This window comes from Microplitis demolitor, chromosome 5, assembly GCF_026212275.2.
Source record: "Microplitis demolitor isolate Queensland-Clemson2020A chromosome 5, iyMicDemo2.1a, whole genome shotgun sequence".
NCBI classification, from domain to species: Eukaryota; Metazoa; Arthropoda; class Insecta; order Hymenoptera; family Braconidae; genus Microplitis; species Microplitis demolitor.
Window position 1 is genome coordinate 5,270,056 of NC_068549.1, and position 20,856 is coordinate 5,290,911.

The following is a 20,856-nucleotide window of genomic DNA, read 5'->3' on the forward strand; positions in this document are numbered from 1 at the left end:
ATTAATTATTTAACAATTTTTTTCATTTTTTTCTTTTAGAAATACAAACTCTTCGCTACGAAGGAAAATATTTTCAATTCTGTATTTAATCAGAAAGAAAAAAAAATATATGCATATAATTTATAACACTCTATATGTAATACTTTTTGCAAAATCGCAAATTTAATTTTAATTTAATACTAAAATAATTAAACAATAAAAAAAAAAGCATATCAACTAAAATATAATTTTTCTAGTCATAATTTCTGAGATCGAAACTACGTAAAAATTTTTTTTAAGAAATGCGACATTATTTTATAACGTTGACGGATTCGCAGTTTTTTTTCTTTTCAAATCTACAATACAAGATTTTTAAAATTCTCGATAAACAAAAATTTTAATTACTCAAACAAAAACTACTTCGTTGATTAACTATCTACTAACAATCATAAATTATTATTATCTATTATAATTGTATTAACTACAATCTACGTCAATTAGTTAATAAGATTATTTTATTATTTAATATTATTTAATTAATTTATAATTATCAATCCACCCCAGCAACTTGCATGAGTATTATATAGAGAGCAAGACTTGCTTTAGGCATATCTACGCAATCCTTTACTCATCTGCGTTTTTTTTTCTTAGATCTGTTATTTTTCTTGCCTACAGTTGACCAAGATGGAGATGCAGTTGTTGAATTAGGTTTTTCAACCACTTCTTTTACCCCACTGTCCTCTTCCGTGTCCATTGGAACCACATTAGCATTGAGATCATCAGAAGAACTTGACCGCTCAGGCGCAACTTCATCATTTGAATCTTGTTTAAGTTCCTGCTGCTGTTGCTGTTGCAGCAAATCTGTACTACTGCTACTTGATAAATTTTCCTCATTTGTTTCCAATTCACCGGTAATTTGTACATTGTTTTCTTCTTTAGTTACATCTAAATCTTCTTCACATTTAGTGTCTTTTATACATGACGTGACTTCCATTGAAGAACTTGTTGAGATCAAAGTCGAAGCATCTTCAGCAGAACACTTATAAGCTTCTGAAGCTTCACAATTAAGGCTAAATTGACAATTTGTACTAGTGATAGATTCAGAAGCTGAGGATAATTTTTTACCGCGTTTCTTAGTTGCTTTTATTTCACAAATCGTTTCATCTTTTGAAGATTTTTTATCATCAACAGATTTTATTTTATTTTTACTGACATCTGATTCTTTTTTCTGGCCTGTCATACCCCAATCAAGTCCATCAGTGGGTCTAGATTCACTCAGGGAGTCAGATTTAATTAAATTAATTGGACTTATTTTAGGACTGTCATTATCCGCATCTATTTCTTTATTACGACGTGATTTTTTCATTCGCGCAACTGGAATATCTTGACACGGGTCTAAAATTTTACATTCTGGTATTGTAATTCCACTCGCTACTTCCATTTCCGCTTTTTGCATCGCATCTATATCAATAATCTCAATAAGATTTGACGCCGAATTTTTTTGTATAACAGAACCTGAACTTTTGCTCGTTCGCACTCGGGTTTTTTTCGGCAAACTCTGTGACGTAGTCGGCTCTACTGATTGGTCCGCAGGTTCTACACATCGATCTATTTCTTCAGCTAAATCTTTCTCAGGACTTTTACTCTTGTCCCAATTTTCCGTATGATCAAGTGATTTTACGATGACAGTGACATCTGCTTCAGTAATTTCGCTGTTAATAACAACGACATCTTTACGCTTTCTCGAAGTTCTAATTTTAATTGGTGCTTTTATTTCATCATTTGCTAACAATTTTTTTCGCGGTTTATTTACAGGCGATTCTAAGCATAATTGCTGTGGTGATTGCACTTGCAAAGGTATAACTGGAGATGGAGATTCACTAATTTCAGTAAATTCTGAATGAACAACATGTTCGATTTCATCGTCTGATGACAATCCAACTTTGTTTGCTGGTAACTGATAATTGTCTGACAAATTAACATCATCATTTTGCTCAACTATCAGCGTCTTTGCTTTTTCAAACAATTCCGTAAGCTCTGAACTATTAATATGCTCAAGATCGTCATCTGAAATAGTACTTTTACTACTTTTTCTTTGTCGCATTGGCGACGATTCTATTTCATCGATAACAATTTTATTTATTTCTCTGTCTCTGTCCATTTTAACATCGACCATCTTTAGAATATCATCAGTAGTATTTATATGCTCGATATCATCGTCATATTGATTAGGATACATCGAATCCTTCATATGAAAAACATTGTCTTCAACAATATGATAATCGACGCAATGAAAATCATCAAGTGCTGGCGGTAAATCAGATGGCAAAGACGCCATATCACATCCGGTAGCAACAGAAGCTTCCATTGGCTCTGATATTTCTCTACATAATTCAAAACTACAACTTTTTTCATTAAAAACATCAATTGCTTTTAACTCTACAAATGAGTCGATTGTTTCAATTGATTTACTGCTCTCTACTACCATTACTTCCGGTTTATCAGCACCAGTTGTATTGTCGACGGCCATTTTTTGATTACGCTCTTTTTTAAACTCATCAACGTTTAACTTCTTATTGACATCCGGTAATTTTTTGTTGTCAATTGACATATTTTTATCCGCAGACTCTATAATTTTATTTTTGACAGGAGCGCTGGTGTCTTCAATAAGGACACTGTCATCTTGTTCGCGAATTAAATATTTAGGTCGTTCTTTATTGAAAGTTGACATGCGTTTGTTAACACGAAAATTAGCGGCAGTTGATCTTTTGGATGTATGTCCAGATTCATCGGTATTCGATGGATCATTATTTTTTTTAATTGATTTAATCTCTGATTTATCGAATTTATTTTCGGCTAAAACGACATTTTGGTCATCATAATTAACGATATATTTAGCAGCAGCAAAATTGTGCTGTTGAATTTGAGATTCCTCGGATTTTATTAAACGATTAGACCAAGAACTTTCCCTGGCTTGGGTCATAGGACTGTTTGGAATCTCACCTTGTTCAGCACATAGACTTAAATTAGTAGGAATATCACAAAATGCTCCTTCACGTTCAAAATCTATAGCATTGTCGGCGGAGTTCATGGTCGCAGCTTCAACACAAAGTGATTTGTGCTCCTGGACGTCTTTTATACTGTCATCTGGCACACTGTCAATAGCTGGTTCACTAGCCGCACGCATTTCAGCACAAATTTCAGTAATATTACGAAGTGAGCTGCCCTCAGATTGAAAATCTCCGAGAGAAGCGGGTCCCTCCTCAGCGCACAAGCTCTTAGGAGCATCTGGAACACAATCTTCTTCGTCATCAAACTCTTCCCTCGAACTCGCGTCTTCCTCGTCGGCCAAGATAGTTATTACGGTGCCCAGAGGGTTGACGACTTTAGTTACCGGCTGTCCCACCCTCTCAACTACCAATCGCCTCCCTAATAACAGAAAAAGCCGTTGGCAGGTATCAATAACGAACTGCGCCCTCCGTTATTTATAAATCAAATTTATTTATTTATTTATTTTATTTATAATCATTATTAATTTTTTTTTAAATTTAATTCGTCATTAATTTTTCTATCATAGATAAAATAAGAGATTGAAGTTTGATGAAATGTATTTTTATTTAAGTGATATTATTTATGAAAAAGATTAAATTTAATAGTCATATATTTATGAAAAATATATCGCGTTACTAATTCTAAAAAGACATTTTTTTATTCGCCATATTACAAATCGTTTTGAAGACTCATATGAAAGCTAAAATTTTTTTTTTATTCTTAGCTCTAAAATAAGTCTACGGAGAGAAATTTATAGTAACCATTCGTAGTACGTTTATGAAATATCATCCGATATGGTTATGGTAATAATTACTTTAAATTGTTATAGTTATGGGTTTCCATAACTATGGGAATGATTCCTTTTCTTATGGTAACAGTTTACATATCGCATGGTAACGGAATTATTGTAATGATTGCCATACTCATAAGAATAGTTCCCATAAGCAAATAGGAATAAATCCCATAACCACATTATAACGGTTCCTAAGTGCATATAAGAATAAACCCTATATAATATGGTAGCCATTCTTATAATATATGCAAAATATTCCCATAACAATATTGTAATCTTTCCCATGATACTAAACGTTACCATATATTATGGTAACAATTACTATAATATTATTGTAATAATTACTATAAAATTATGGTAATGATTACCATACCTTATAGTAATAACTACTCTAATGTTACAGTGATTAATACTATCATTCCATGGGAACTGTTCCGATATTGCATAAAACTGAAACTCATATAAATAGAAATGTTTACCATAATATATGGGTAGCATTCCTATAATCGATATTTATAAAAAAAAAAAAATTTGTTACCATACGATAAGGAATCATTCCCATATTATATTGTAATTGTTACTGTGAATTTCTCTCCGTGTACCAAACAATTGGCGATGAAAATAAAAATACACTTTTTTGGCTTTAGGAAATTCCCTAAAACCAAAAAGGCGAATAAAAATATTTTTTTTTTAGAATTAGTAACGTGATATGTGTATTACATAAGCAACCTCATAGTCATTATAAAATTCTAATAGATTTATTTAAAAAATGAATTTAATTGAATTAATGATTTTTTTTTTTAATTTTACTGCCATTACTTATCGTATATTTAATTTAATTTCAAAATATCCTGATAAATTAAAATTTATTTGATAGAATGAACTAAAACCTAAACTATGATAGAAAAAATTCATAAAAAAAAAATTTTCAGTTGTAAAAAAAAATTCATAAAAAAAATTTATAATTCAAAATTTGAATTTAAAACTTTTAAAAATAATAATCATTAATTCAAAAACGTGCATTTGTGTTTCATCAACTTTCAAACAATTTTAAAGAAGTTAAATTAAAACTTTTTTATGACGTTCTTTTTACATTAAACCTAATTAATAAAAAAAAATTAATCTCACTCAATGGATTTAAAATAATGTTAAATTATTTGGGAACAACACAACAATCAGGATAAAACAAATAAATAAACAATTATTTAATTTATAAAACAAAAAAAATTCATTTCTCTTATGGTAAAAATTTGCTAAACCAAAAATATATACTAAAAAAATTTACTTATAAATAAAAAAACAAAAAAAAAGTATAATAAAAAAATTTATTATTGTGATAAAGTGAAACTCATTTACACTAAAATATTTAAATGTTTAATTAATATCTTGGTTTAGAAATTTTTTTGAAAGTAAAAATATTTACAATAAAATAAATATATATATCGAGTTAGTGATAAAAGTATCGAAACATTATGATAATAAGAAACAATTTTAATGAAGATACCTGCCTCTGGCCAGTTCTGCCCGTTTTAAAACTCAGTGTTTTACGTAATATTTAATTTCGTTGTATGTAAGAAACGTTAAGCTTCTTAAGCATATCGTTAATACCGGAAACCCGTACTTTAATAATTTACTACTAAAATAAATTATAGATCACTAATACTAAAGAAATTAAAGATTCTTAATAAAATTCGCATTAGACTATATCTTATAAATATAATTTTAAATATATAAATATATATGTATATGTTATAGGATACTGTAAAAAAAAATTATTTAAGAAAATAAAATAAAAAAACAAAAATTTTAATTAATGAAAATTAATTAATTTCATGTGTTTTTTTGAAAATGTTTTGGGCAATAGGTAAATTTTTTTACTTGATTATATTTAAAAAAATAATAAAAATATTTTTAATACGAAATAAAAAATATATATGACTTATAAAGCTTTTGAGCGGCCCAGAGCCTCTGAGGTCACAACCGATGAACCGGAAGCGTGTTAGCAGTCGTCTAGTGGACGTGCATAGAACGTCTATGGCGGGTGTAGAGTAAAAAAATTAATAGAATTCAATAAGCATTTGCTAAATTCACCTGCCGTTATTCAATTTTATCTTAAATTTGACAGGAATTAAGTAACTGGGTCCTCATTTTTCCAGAGTATTTACTTCCGGTCGAGTCGGTTTGAAAATAGTTTGAAAATTTATTAATAATTTTAGTCATTCGTCGCTGTCATCATTAGATTCAGCCAATAAATGTCTTACTCAGTGAATCAGAGATAACTCAGCTCAACTATATGTTGAAGAACAGGAAAATTAACAGTCTCTACGCTTCTGGCCGATTTCTTCACTCGTAGTTATTCTACGATTAAAGTTATCCGTTAGTTAACGTGAGTTAACTGAAGAATTCTTTTTCTTTACATTAGTTTAAGAAATAACCCCCGAATATTTTTATCCTAAGGATAAATATTGGGCTGACTTTATACCTAGCAGTTAACTTATGAATTTTTTAACTATATCGACGTTAAATGTTTAAAAATGAACCCACGAATCAAGAGTTTACTTCAATTTAGCTTCTTCTATAAAAATAAATTGTTAATAATTAAAAAATTGATTGAAGAAATTTTCTTATGATTTTTGTTTTATAATTATTTAGCCTTGAAACTAATTTTGAATACTTCTATATCTATTTTTCAATTTCAAGAAATAAAAAAATGTATTTTTTCTTTAATTATTCATTCATTCGAAAAATATTTGTTTATTTTTGAAAAGTCGACACTTTTATCTCAGATGTAATCAAGAATATCATAATAATAGTTTAAGTTTGCCTTTTCTTTAGATAGCGTAAACAAATAATAAAGAACTAACTTTTATTAGAACAAAGTAGTAAAAGGTAGGAATTTTCAAGTATATACATAAAAAATTTGAGTCTGTAGGACCCCTATAGTAGGTACTACATCTCACAACCACGCATATAGGACCATAGGATAGCTAACCCGTCGGTCTGTTGAAGAACCGTCGAAATTTTAACCCCAAAATAAGGTTATCTACCGAATAACGAACTCTAGTTTATCTCTCTTACGAAGAAATCGGCCATAAATGTGTAAAAATTTACAGGCATAAAGACTGGATCGGCCTGACTGACCCTCATAGAGCTTTCGGTATATTCACGGAGAAATTATTATTGTTTGAAATGATACGGTGTCATAGTAAAGCCGGGCTATGATGGCCACCTGACGGAAATTTAAATAAACACATGCAAAAATTACTACGCATAGTAAAATTTCCAATGGTTATAGTAATTTGGGATATAGTCGTCCCCGAAAATTTAGTATTTCTTCAAGTACCCCATTTTGTCCCCCACCCGTCTCCTATATAATCGAGGGGACGTGCGGAATCTAATGAGAGCCAATGATTTAAAATCTATGTTTGTTTCTATTCATATGCACGAGAGTCCGTACGTGTCGTAGGTGGAAACTGGTTGTGAACATGGAGAATACAGGGCACAGTAACATAGTAATCTGTCGTAATTAGCAATTATGAAAGTAATTAAACGATATTTCACTAGGTTGTACATGTAAATTTTTGTTATGACAGAAAAAATTTATACCGTTTTGTAATAATCGACATGCGGATTATCAATGATCTTTGAAAAAGAAAAAAAGTAGTAATGACTGATTTTATATTAATAATTAATCACATTGTAAAATTTATGTTACCTGCATAATGTTATTAATACTGAGGTTATTGTCAGGATAATGAAAATATATATTTTTTTTTATTTCAAATCAAGTACAAAAATTTAACAAACATAAATAATAGTGAGTACATACCTGGTGCACGATGAGCAGCTGCTGAAGTCTCGAGCATCGCTTCTGCAAGATCTTCGCGAAGTTGATTTTCACCGTTACCGATACCCACTCCATCGTTTTCAACCGAATTCTCAAACGTTTCTGTTAATCTTGGCGACTGTTCATAACTGCCTAAAAAAAGATAATATAAATTAAAATTTTCTTTATTCAATGAACAATTATTTAGTATTTTCATTATAATTGGTTTTTTTATTGTTAAAATATCTCACTTCCTGAGCCATCAATAACAACAGGCACTAGAGGTCGAGACGCAGCATGGGGCATATTCACAGGATTTGATCGTGCTGGTCGAGATCCTCCGATTATTCCAATTTCTATAGCTTCAGATTCAGCCACATTAATACTAAAAGTATTATTTATAATAAATTATAGTGGAGAATAGCATTAAAATAAATTTAAAGGCATTCTCAGACATTGCCCTCACTTTTTACAAATTTTCAATGACTCAACTATCATAAACGTATCAAAATTTTATTGATTAATTAATTAAAATTACTTACAGTTGACATCAATAGGAAGTTAAACAAAATTTGGAAAATAAATTTCAGTAAAATCTTCATGTCAATTTTACAATTCGAATTTTCAAATTTTGTAGGCTAAAATTCGATACATTTCGTTCAACTCCTATTTGATAACTGTAAGTTTTTTTTTTAATTCTATACCTCGGTGAAATTGTCCTTTTTTAAATTAATACTTTAATTTTTTAACTTCCTGCTATAAAAATCAAAAATTTAAAAAAAAGGGAAGTTATTAGTTTCGGTTCGATTTTTGAAACTCGAGTTTTCATCAGATCTTGACGTTTTGAAGTCCTAGGAATTTATTCTGAGCTCAAAAACAGTGAGAAGTTTTGGAGTTGGCTCACAGGGTCAATCGTTTTTCAAATTTTTTATTTTAAATAATTTATAAAATTTTAATATTGTTATGACAGGTGAGTCATTGAATATTTTTAAAAAGTAAGAGGCACCTTCTGAGTATGCTACTAGTTTAATAATTTTAAAATAAAATTACCCAATGCTAAAAACTATATCTACTTACCCACTAGATGTATTATACGTTTTAAAAACAAACTGTGGACCCATCCACAATCTGCGATGTGGTCCTGCATGAGTTACAATTTCAACTTGGCTTAACCAACGGTCTTCTGTATTATCTAAATTCTGAACGCTTTTCGGAGATCCAGAATAACAAAGTAATGGACTCATTGAAGAGAGAGGAAGAAGGATTTCGAAAGAATTTGGCATTCTCAGTAATGGCCATTGCCCTTTTGCTTCAACTTCTAATTCAATGGAGGTGTCATCACATATTTTTTCCTTCGGTACACCTACAGTAGAATAACGATTACTTTTTTGTATTTTATTAAATATTAATTATTAAATAAATTAGTTTACAGTAATAGTAATAACCTGTAGCTGGTTTTGGTTCTAAATCGTACTGAATCATATTTCCATGGCATGCCATAATGAATAACGAGTCAATAGCTCGTTTAGAAACTTTGTTTGTCGAATCTCTTTGTGTGTAAATCCATGCTCTTGGTGGTGCAAAACAAGCGCAAATTTTTAAAGGTAATGTTCCATTGTCATCAGAATGCAACCGTTGTCTTTGCTGTGGTCGACTAAAAAAATTATTTTAATTCATTATGTCTATAAATACATCTAAGTTGCGGATAAATAATTTCAGTCGATGTGACAGTAGATTTACGTCAAGCTAGAGACGAAATGGTCTGTCTTCATGTATAATAATATAAAGAAAATTAAATTTACCTCGGCTGTGATTGATTATTAGTATGATTTAATGTCGATGGTTGACGGATCTGTGCTAATGGATGAATTATCGTTGGATGTGGATACGGTGGTAGTCTTGGATTAGAATACGGATAAACCGAAGGCTGCAACTCAGTATGAGAAACAGGAGAATGAGACCTGGTGCCATCATCAGTAAGACCAGCGCTTTTATGAAATCTAGAGAGTCTGTTAACAACATGGGGAGTAGAATGGGTTCTCATGCCCACAGGCCCACCATAAGGAGCTACGGGAAATACATGAGTTGTTCCTCGAACCGTTGACACAGCTGCCCATCTTGTATCACTTGAAAAAACCATGTCCTAAAAATTAACAGCATAATTAATTTTTTTACAAAAAAAATAAATTTTATAATTTTGTATTCACGTACTTGTACTTTAGCAGTAGTATCACCACGATGTAAAACATAAAGATGATGTACAGCAGCTAAAGTTGGACCACCAGGATGAGGTTGTATTCTAAATACATGAAAGTCATGTCCTCGTTTATCAGCAGTCATTAAAATCGCTCCAGTCATATCAAATGTCATAGCAACGATCGCGTCACTGTGAGCAGTAAAATGAGCGACCACTGTTTCAATAGCAGGATCATCAAGTTCTTTTTCTTCTTTCGTAGCATGTAAATCTAATATGGTTACCACACCAGGTTGTGTGACATCACTGCCACTGTTATTGATTGTCATTGGAGCTACTGAATTTCCAGTCAAACTCGAGGCCACTGTTTCGCCTAGTCCGCGCAATCCTTTACCCAGTGATTTAGCAGCATACAAAACAGCGGCTGTATAACTTTGTACTCCTTCGCCTTCACTTCCACCGCTACTTCGACGTGCGGGTATTAATTTTTTCTCACTAAAATAATAGTATTAAATATAAATATAATATTTTCTTTATATTAAATTAATGAATCGTTTATTTGAGAAACCCCATAAGAGCACCCAATTTTTCAGAGGAAATATTATCGCTTTATTACCAAAAGTGCGATTTTTAAATTTGCAAAATTATTTCCTATCAAGAAATAATTTCTTGTTAATTAAAAAAAAAATTTATTTTGGTGAAAATATAATTGCGTTTATATAAAAAACCTCATAAGTCACTGTCTTACGGGGTTTCCCAGTTAAACAAATTTATTATCACTCCTTTCGATGGGATTTTATGCAAAGAACCGAACAATGCAAGTAACTCAATTTTACAAAAAATGTGACATGGGGTTTCTCAAATAAACGATTCAAATGGTATTTAAGAGAGAAAGGGGTCTGAGATACAAAAAAAAAAGAGCATATCTTTGTGATTTTTTTTTTCAGAATACTTTCTTTATTAAAATTCTGAAAATTTGTGACACTATTAAGCATCATTCCAAAAATATTCTGCTAAATTTTCATAAAAAAATATTCAAAAATAAGCCAGTGGTAGTGGGGAGAGACGAGTCACTTTAAAAAAAAAGTCTCCATGCGGTAGGCAAGATAATTCATGACTGCCTCATCTGATATCAAAAAACCAAAAAGATTTCTTTAGTACATAAGTTTATCTTAGATCTGAACAAAGGAATAAACAAAATATTTATTTTTTAATTTTTGGTAAAGGTGCAATCAAAAAAACTCTGACTTTTGCCAAAAATTGCTCCTTTTGTTTGAATAAAAAATAAGTAATTATTGAAAAAAAAAATTCCTTCGTTTAAATCCAAGATAAACTTATGTACTAAAGAAATCTTTTTGATTTTTTTATTTTAAATGAAGCAGTCATGAGTTATACTGCCTACCGCATGGAGACTTTTTTTAAGGTGACTCGTCTCTCCCCACTACCACTAGCTCATTTTTGAATATTTTTTTACGAAAATTTAGCAGAATATTCTTGGAATGATGCTTAATAATGTCACAAATTTTTAGAATTTTAAAAAAGAAAGTACTCTGAAAAAAAAAATCACAAAAATATGGTTTTTATTTTGTATCTTAGACCCCTTTCCCCCCTTAAGTTTAATTTAAAAGTCTATGGAATATATTTATCACCTGTAAGCGAACCATCTTGTTCCAAGAGCAACGGGATTAGGATTTGGACCAGGGCACGGATAACAAGTCGTTACAGTTAAAATATCTTCAAAAGTTCGAGCATCAAAAACCGCTATCTTCTCTGAAAACGTAACTACTATCGATCGTTTATTCGCTAAAACATCACAAACAGGATTTTTAAATTTAATGCTCTTCAATTGCTCTCCAGTTCTTAAAGAAATAAAATTAACGCTGCAAAATTGAGGACCAGGTCCAGCAGAATCACATATCGCTATTATTGGTCGCTTCTGTTCGTAGGGATCCGGATAGTCTTCAACTATTTTTGGATCTGGTAAAATTCTTAAAATACGAACAACACTTTGTCTCCATGATAAGACTTCGGTTGCTTCTCCTGATGCTGCTATCAGCCAAACCTTTCATTACAAGTAAATAAATAAATAAACCGTGAAACTAAAAATATACTTATGGACATTTTTTAAAAAGAAGAATAAAAATATAGATGTATATATTTAATATACCTGTACACCAGTTGTGTATCCTAAAACCAATAGTAATGGAGGTGTACTAGATCCTTCAATATAATCGGGAAAGAAAGATGGATCATTGACATCTGCATACTCAAAGCGTGCCCATGTTATTGATTCCTTGTTGTCTGAGTTGGGTGAGCCAGTATATGCCTGTATTAAAATATTATAATTATTCTCATAGAATATTATTATATAAATCATAAAATACTGTTAATTTTTTTAACTTCCCGTTATGAAGATATAAAATTTTTTAATAAAGGGGAGTTATTAGTTCCGGTTTGATTTTCGAAAATGGAATTTTCATTAGATCTCGACGTTTTGAGGTCCTAGAAAAATATTCTGACTATTTTCCGATGGACGTCCGTGTGTATGCGTGTGTCAGTATGTAAACTTTTTTCGCCCGACGATATCTTGGAAACGAACCAACCGATTTGAAATATTTGGCAAAAAAATTCATTTTAACCGCAAATTTTTTTTTTTTTTTTTTTTTTTTTCAATTTTTAATGAAAAAAATTTTTTAAGACAAGTAAAAATTTTCTTGAGACGAGTAAAAATCTTTTTTCGCCAAAAAATCTTTTTTTTCTGTGTGTCTTGATGCGCCCTTTTGGTTGTCGCGACGAACCTTCAAATTGTATGATTTATTCCAAAGATATCGTCGGACAAAAATGGTTTTTTTTAGTGAAATGTATAGCTGTTCGGTCCAACAGTTTTTTCACATCGAAGAGCTCAAAAATTAACAAGTAATAATTTTTTCAAGCTCTCTGATCTTGAAAACAGCGGGGAGTTTTGTAGTTAGTCATCAGAATCAACCGTTTTTCAGATTTTTTTTTATTCTTGTCAGAAGAATCAGGAAAAATTTATTCAAAATGTTTGTTTTTATACTAAAATTTTAATTTAAAACAAATACGTACTTGAGGAACAATGTCATTGATAATACCAGCAACACTATCAATTATTGATCGATCACTGATCGGCTGAGGTGAAACCACTTGGATACCCCGATGAAGTCCTCTTCTTGGTGAGTCTGCAGACATCTTGCTTTCATTGACTAATTGCTTATCTGAAATAAAAAATAATAAAATAAAATAAATATTTATATTTAAATAAAAAAAAAAATAATAATAATAATAACATATAATTTATTCATGTTTATATGTATTATAAATTAACTTTATATTTCTTAATAAAATAAATTAAAGAAAACCATGTAAAGTGAAAGGCTAATTACTGAGCAATTTTACAGATAAGCAACATGATTTCATAATTATTTAATCACGTAAAATGTACTGAGTAAATAAGCAAAAATCAAGGGCATTCAATAGATTTCTAACTACTTTAATTATGACACATAATTAATTTTTTATAATTATTGTTTTTACAACAACAAAAAATAAAATCTTTATTTAATAAAAGTAAATATAAAATTCAAATTTTATTCAAATGTCTGTTTTCTATTCCCAATCACTCCGCATCGATATTTTTATCATTTGACATTGACGTAAAAAAAATTTACTAAAAAATAAAACAATTCCATTTAAAAAATTTTATAAATAGAAAATATTTTTTATTTATAAATTTATTAAATAATAAAGCAATTTAATTTACGAAATAAAAATAATTGAGTTGTGAAAACAAATAAAAAAAAAATATTTATACGAAGCAGAGTAAATTTATGAGTGTGAATGTAGCAAACGACAAATTTTAAACTATAAATAAATAGAGTAAATAATTTAAAAAATATTTATAAAAAATGCACTTATTAATTTCAAAATTTTTTAAATGCCCATTTTTTTCAAATTTTATTTTATTAATTATTTACTCTATTTATTAATAATTTTAAATTTTTCTGCTAAATTCACACGTAAATTTTTCCGAAAGTATGCTGTTTTTATTATATATATATATATTGTAATTATGTAAAAGTCATAAAGAACACAACAGATACAATATAGACACCAGTGTTCCTTGACATTGAGAAATTGTGTAATTAGAAATCAATTTATAATGAATAGCTAACAGTACAACAACAAAATCCATCATCTAAAACAAATATTAAACTATACATCATATCAGTAAATTAGTACATCACTGAATTAGTACAGCTGTTGTACATTTAAAAAAAAAAAATAAATATTTTTATAAATAAAAAAATACGCGGATTTTAAACACTCATGTAAACAATTAAAAAAAATAATAATAATTCTAAAAAAAAACATTTAAATAAATGTAACAGTGTAACAATTAAAAATAGACAACGCGCTTGTCACAACAAAGAAACTTCAAGTTCAAACGTCATTTTTAATAACATGAACCCAGAGCGAAATTAAAGAAATGAACTTTTAACTACAAGTAATAATAATTAACACAGTATACATTTCAGACTTACTTAATAAATAAATAAATTATATTTCCATAATGCAGAAATAAATAATCACTATATCCAATTTCATTGAATTTATTTAAAACAATTATTACGACCTTCTACTGCGTCATACTGTGATCAACTGACAGACACAATTTAATGGAGTACTTGGTACACTGTATGTACTGTTGTTGCAGTAAAAAAAGAGATGTGGTGATGATGTCACCGCGCGTAGTGATTTTAAAATGTCAGTACAGTACATAAGTAAGTAGTCAGTAGTTATTCATGTATACTTTCCTTTGTTCTATTGATTATCGTAAATGTATGATATAAATTATCAAATAAACAGATTTTTTAAAAATTATACTACAGATAGCGCTAATGACAAACTAGTTTATTAAGATTGTTTAGTATGATATTAATAACAAAGCACTAGATTATTTTTTCACTCCAATAAAAACAATAATCAGCTGATTGAATGACGATACTCAACAACAAAGCAAAATGCGTGACCTCGTTCAATAGTCAATTCTCTGCTTACTATTTATGTTACCAGAGGCGTTGGACGATGGGATACAACGACCAATCAAAATTTTTATTTATTTCTGACAGTTTTACACGGAAAGCTCGAACGCGCTTTGATCGAAATTATTTTTTTGATAAATTCACTTATTGAAGGAAAGGAAGTACTGACAGATTTTTTGAATTTTAGTTTTCTAAGTAAGTTTTGAATAATTACGTCATTTGAATGATGAAAATATAGAAAAATGTGTATGACAAATTTTTCTGGGAGGTATAAAAATTATGAGTGTGAATGTAAGTGACAGGTGGCAATTATTTAAATTTTTGAATAAATAAATAAATGTAAGATGATCCTGAAGTTAGCTGTCAATTAACAGTTTTCATATTTTTCTTCGCAACAAATCAATTACAAAAAAAAAAAAAAATGAATAAAAATATGCACATGCAGAAAATTAAAAAAACTATAGGTGCAATTTTTTAAAAATATTTTTTTTTATAATTTATTGGATTAAAAAAAAGACTAAAATTATTACGAGTGCGAATGTAGCAGACATCAGACGAATCTAAAATTATAAATAAATAAATTAAATAATGAAAAAAATAATATTTATAAAAAATGCACTTATTAATTTTTTTATTTTGTGCGCATTTTTTAAAATTTTATTTTATTAATTATCTACTGTAATTATTAATAATTTTAAATTTGCCTGATGTCTGCGACATTCACATTCATAAATTATTAAATGTCTGCTAACTTCAGTATCATAAATGTAAGTAGAATTTAAATTTTTGAATTTTGTATTCAAATCTTGGAAAACTCAGAACGTGTATTTTTTAAATTTTATTATTTTTATTTATTTATTTAAAATTTATAAGTTATCTTATGTCTGTTACATTCACACTCATTTATACATATGTATCACTGATCTCTATATAACTGATCGTTATATAGAGATCAGTGATATGTATATACGGGTCTTAGTCCCGGTCTCTGCAACCTGTCTCGTACTGACCGCAGACACGCTACGAGACAGATTGGAGACAGGCTACGAGACAGATCATTCAAAATCATTTTCTTAATCGAAGAAATCTTTGCTCAGCTCGCACATTATTCTTTTTATTGGAGTAGTGTAAAAAAAATGACGATTTCCTCCTGCCAAAAAAATTATTCTTCATCTTAGGTATTAAATTAATAATATAATAATTTTTATTGATTTACTTCTTAAGAAAATATCGTTTTTACAAAAGTTATTTTTTTTCAGTGCATGACCCAGCCCTAAGGTTTTTTACAAATATATGTGGTACATAAATAATAATAAATCGTGTAATTATAATTATTTTCAACTACACGTAAATAAATTTCATGTTCAAGTAAAATGTAAACATGTCCACGGTGAAAATGAACCTCGGAAATTTCTCCCACTACCGATTATTCCTAAACTGTGCATGTAAAGGTGGGAGAAAATTGCGTACAGAGAACACCCGGAGAGAGAAAAACCGAAAACACCCGAGGTATAATCTGTTGTTGAGATAATTTTACAGTATCTTTACTTGTGGCTCTAAAATTTCAGATAATTATCAACAAACATTTAAACCGCCACATGTAATAACCTACGTGTAAAATAAGTATGTAAATATTTAAATATCATAACATATTGGTACCAATAAGATTATGTAAAAATGGCTAAACAATTAAAGAAAAAATTAACAACTAATACTAATACAAACACAGTAATTTCAAAAAGTGACCAATCAAAATCTAGTAATGAGTTGATAAATAACAAAGGAATTTATACAATATTTATTCTTGTTTCTGCAATAAAATTTATTTTAATTCCAACATAGTAAGTCACTAATATTTATACAATACTTACGTATATTATTGACATATTTATATTAATATTTTCAGTTATTCAACCGACTTTGAAGTTCATAGAAATTGGCTAGCAATTACCCATAGCTTACCAATAAAAGAATGGTATATTAATGCTAAATCAGAATGGACATTAGATTATCCACCTTTTTTTGCTTGGTTTGAATTTATTTTAAGTCAAATAGCTAAATATGTTGATCCAGAAATGTTAAAAATAGATAACTTGAATTATGAATCACCTGATACAATAATATTCCAAAGAACAACTGTCATTATTGCAGATTGTATATTTTTATATGGAGTTCTACAGTAAGTTAATTTATATATTATTGTTTGTTTGTTAAAATGCTCAGGGGGTTATCCCCGGTAGTCCGACTCTTCCATCAACAAGATGGTTAGCAAACATAGCAGACCCTTTGTAGCCTAAGTAGACGGAAAGATGTGAGAATAGCAGCTTTTTGCATTCGCGAAGACAGAAACTCAACTTGCAATGAACAAGTTGGTTTTCTAGCTAACGCAGATACAAAAGACTGTTTCGTTCCTCCAAGAACGACAACTGTAAGTACAGGATTGACACGGTAGCCTGGGTAAAGGTTGACAATTTCGAACAGAAGTTCCTGCTATATTTGTTGGTTGTGCTCTTCTTTAACCGTGATGTCATATTCAGTAGGTACTGAGAACTCAATGATAAATTTCACAAGTGGTTTTATCAAAGAGCTCAATTTCAGGCTTGTTTTGATCAATCTTCCAAGTTGTTGCGAATGCCAACTTATTATTATTATTTTTGTTATTGCGTAGAAAAAAAGGATTTATCAGTGCAAGACAATTTTTTTTCGTCCCAAGAAAATTATTGTTTTCAATTCGTAGTGCAAAAATTTTCTTAGGGCAAGCAAAAATTTTTTATGCCAAGAAATCCTTTTTTTCTGGGTATTGTTATTACTATTAATTTATTGAACAAAAATATCAATAGTCAATACATTGAATACTAACTTAATGTATCATAGGATTGGAAGAGTATTTTGTACCTCACAAAATAACTTTATGGTGTTTGGTTGTTTGTCATTATGTAATATTGGCCTACTGATGATTGATCATATACATTTTCAATACAATGGATTTTTATTAGGAATACTTTTATTGTCAATTGCACGAGTTTGTAAAAATCAAAGTGTAAGTTTAATTTAAATATCATAAAAAGATTTTAAAAACTGGATCAAAGAAAAATAAATTTTAATTATCTTACTATTAAACATGTCAATATACATAACTGAAATTTATATGAGTATTAATTATTTTTATTAATATTCATATAAATTTTATAAAACACTTTAATAATTATAATATAAGAAAGTTTTATTGCAATAAAAGAAAAATTATATTTATTTATAAATTTTTTTCAGATTAGTATTTTACAAGGAGCCGCATGGTTTTCAATTTTATTAAATCTCAAACACATTTATTTATACGTAGCTCCAGCATTTATTGTGTGGTTACTTAAATGGTATTGCTTCAAAGATAATAAATTTTTTACAAGACTTATTCAACTTGGTATAATCGTTATAACAATAACGTTTGCTTCCTTTGGGCCATTTATATCTCAATTACCTCAAGTTTGTAATATTATTATTTTAGATTAATACACTACTTCAACCTTTCCGTGAAAACAGAAATTGTTGAAAAAGTGTTGACTATTTTAAACTTCAAAACGAGTTTTTTTACTCGAGTTTTGTAATTTACATTGTTTTATTCAGGTACTCTCAAGACTTTTTCCTTTCAAGCGAGGTCTAGTCCACGCATACTGGGCCGCAAATGCCTGGGCGTTATATATAGGCGCTGATAAAGTACTGTCATTAATTTGGAAACGGTTTGGTTGGATATCAGGAATAAAAACTGCAGCTATGACCGGTGGTCTTGTGCAAGAAGATTCTTTGACTGTTTTACCAACTCCAACACCTCTTGTTACATTTGCCGCTACATTTATATCAATGCTAGTAAATACTTCATTCATTACTATTAATTTTTTTTTTATGACATTAATACAATAAATTTATTTCAAATTTTAGCCCGCTCTTTTTTTAATACTAAAAAGAAAACATAAAGATTTAAAACGAGAAGATTTTCTAAGATGTATTGTTTTGTGTGCATTAAGTTCATTTATATTTGGATGGCACGTTCATGAAAAAGCTATTTTGACTGCAATCATTCCACTGAGGTATATAATTTAATTTTGATTATTATAAAATACAATATATATAAATATAATATTTTTTATTTAAAAAATTACTTATTTATAAATAATTATTTTCAGCGTTTTAGCTGCAGTTAATAAAAATGATGGCAGAATATTTATAATTCTTAGCTCAGCAGGACATACAGCGATTCTGCCTCTTCTTTTTCCCGCTGATTTAATTTTATTAAAAATTTTAATGCATTTAATTTACACGTCAGCTGCAATTTTATGCTTACAAGAATTATTTAATTCATCATTATTAAAAATTCACGAGTGGATTTACGTGACAATTTTACCATTTATAACAATTTACGAAACTCTTATTCATAAAATTATTTTTCAACAAAATTTACCATTTTTACCGCTAGCGTTAACTTCAATCTACTGTGCAATTGGTGTTATTTACTCATGGATATTTTATTACTACGTATTTTATACTAATTGTACCGTGACTGATATAGAAAGCATGAATGTGAAAACAAATCAAAATGTAAAAATTGAAACTGATAATTTAAAGAAAAAAAATAAATGATTAGAGAAAATTGTTAGTAATTTTAATTATGTAAAAAGTTTGTTTTATTAATTCGTATTCAAAATATTTGTAATACATTTATCCCAAATAAGAATCTAAGGGAAAATAGACTTTTAGAAATCCCATACTCCAATAAGTCATTTGTACAGTCTCAAAAATATAATTTTTTAATTAGTTATTGACTACTTAAAATTGGTAAATTTTTTAATGGGTTTCTAAAATCATTCCGATCTCAATTTGATGGAAATCGAAAATGGAGTGAAAACTGAGTCCGTTAATTAAACTATGTTTATTTCTTTTAGTAGATTTCATAGGAATCTATTGAATTTATCCTCATGGTGGAATTTTCGATAATTGCGCCATAGTCTCATAATTCGTCGAGTAGGTTTCAAAAATACCATTGATTCAAAAGTTTATAAATGTAATATAGTGCCTACAATTCGAAACGGATTTTAATGAAACTTGGCACACTTATTCTATGAATGATTAGCTCGGTTAAGTTTAAAGATGAGCAAAATCGGTAAATTAGTTTAGAAATGGTAACGATTTGAAATCAAATCGATTTTGAAATTGACGAAAAACGCTACTTCTGTCGCTTTTTTATTAAATAACTTTTCAACGAACACGTGTAATCTTATTGGGTAAAAAAGACATCATAGCTGATAAAATGAGGTATATTTCCTTTTTCTACTTTTTATTTCACGATAATTTCTCGAATTTTAATAAAGGTTCAAATTTACAATAATTTTTGTATGATCCTGAAGTTAACAAACAATTAACAATTTTTCATTTCTTTTTTCAACTCATAAATTCAAAATAAAAATATGCACATGCAGAAAATAAAAAAAACTACAGGTGCAATTTTTTAAAACATTTTTTTTTATAATCTATTGTTTTCATAAAAATCCAAAAATTATCAAGGTCGGCTAACTTCAATATCATGATTTTTGTATTATCGTAAAAATGTCATAATATCTTTCAAAGTTTTTGACGGATGATTATGAAATTTTATATACTCTTATTCTTGGGTTATCCCAATGCCTTATTCAAGAACTAACTAACTAACTACTCTTATATTCTTTAGACAATTATCTTTATAAAATTCAAAAATCTTAAAAATCGGTTGAGTATTTAGGAAAAGGCGGCAATTTAAATTTTTAAATTATTTTAATCCTGATGACACTGAAGTTAGCCGTCTAATAATTTTTGAAATTCATTCAAAACGATAAATAATAATAAAAAAAAAAAAAAATATTTAAAAAAATGCACTTATAGTTTTTCTAATTTTCTACATGCGCATATTTTTAGTTTTTTTTTT

The 20,856-nt window shown here is 28.8% G+C and overlaps 2 protein-coding genes across 6 annotated transcripts; one reads left to right on the top strand and one right to left on the bottom strand.

Moving 5' to 3' along the window:
• Positions 1–14,497, bottom strand: LOC103580771 (breast carcinoma-amplified sequence 3 homolog). Of its 2 annotated transcripts, none has more exons than XM_008562660.3 (11): positions 14,406–14,497; positions 12,931–13,079; positions 12,011–12,169; positions 11,493–11,905; positions 9,861–10,338; positions 9,452–9,792; positions 9,095–9,303; positions 8,727–9,012; positions 7,901–8,034; positions 7,653–7,802; positions 1–3,408 (listed from the first exon to the last, which is right to left on the bottom strand). In XM_008562660.3, the coding sequence occupies exons 2-11, from the start codon at positions 13,051–13,053 to the stop codon at positions 608–610; spliced, it is 5,094 nt and encodes a 1,697-aa protein (XP_008560882.1). In that variant the 5' UTR covers positions 13,054–13,079; positions 14,406–14,497; the 3' UTR covers positions 1–607. The 2 variants fall into 2 exon arrangements, with proteins under 2 accessions (XP_008560882.1, XP_008560888.1); XM_008562666.3 differs by having other exon boundaries at positions 2–3,267.
• Positions 14,498–14,570: 73 nt separating this feature from the next.
• LOC103580764 (probable dolichyl pyrophosphate Glc1Man9GlcNAc2 alpha-1,3-glucosyltransferase) lies at positions 14,571–20,776 on the top strand. Of its 4 annotated transcripts, none has more exons than XM_053739664.1 (10): positions 15,005–15,101; positions 15,990–16,084; positions 16,166–16,415; positions 16,475–16,747; positions 16,813–17,085; positions 17,781–17,946; positions 18,177–18,386; positions 18,528–18,767; positions 18,840–18,988; positions 19,085–20,776. In XM_053739664.1, the coding sequence occupies exons 4-10, from the start codon at positions 16,584–16,586 to the stop codon at positions 19,536–19,538; spliced, it is 1,656 nt and encodes a 551-aa protein (XP_053595639.1). In that variant the 5' UTR covers positions 15,005–15,101; positions 15,990–16,084; positions 16,166–16,415; positions 16,475–16,583; the 3' UTR covers positions 19,539–20,776. The 4 variants fall into 4 exon arrangements, with proteins under 4 accessions (XP_008560872.1, XP_053595639.1, XP_053595637.1 ...); XM_053739662.1 differs by having other exon boundaries at positions 15,006–15,101; positions 15,922–16,084; XM_053739663.1 differs by having other exon boundaries at positions 15,009–15,101; positions 16,004–16,084.
• Positions 20,777–20,856: the final 80 nt, after the last annotated feature.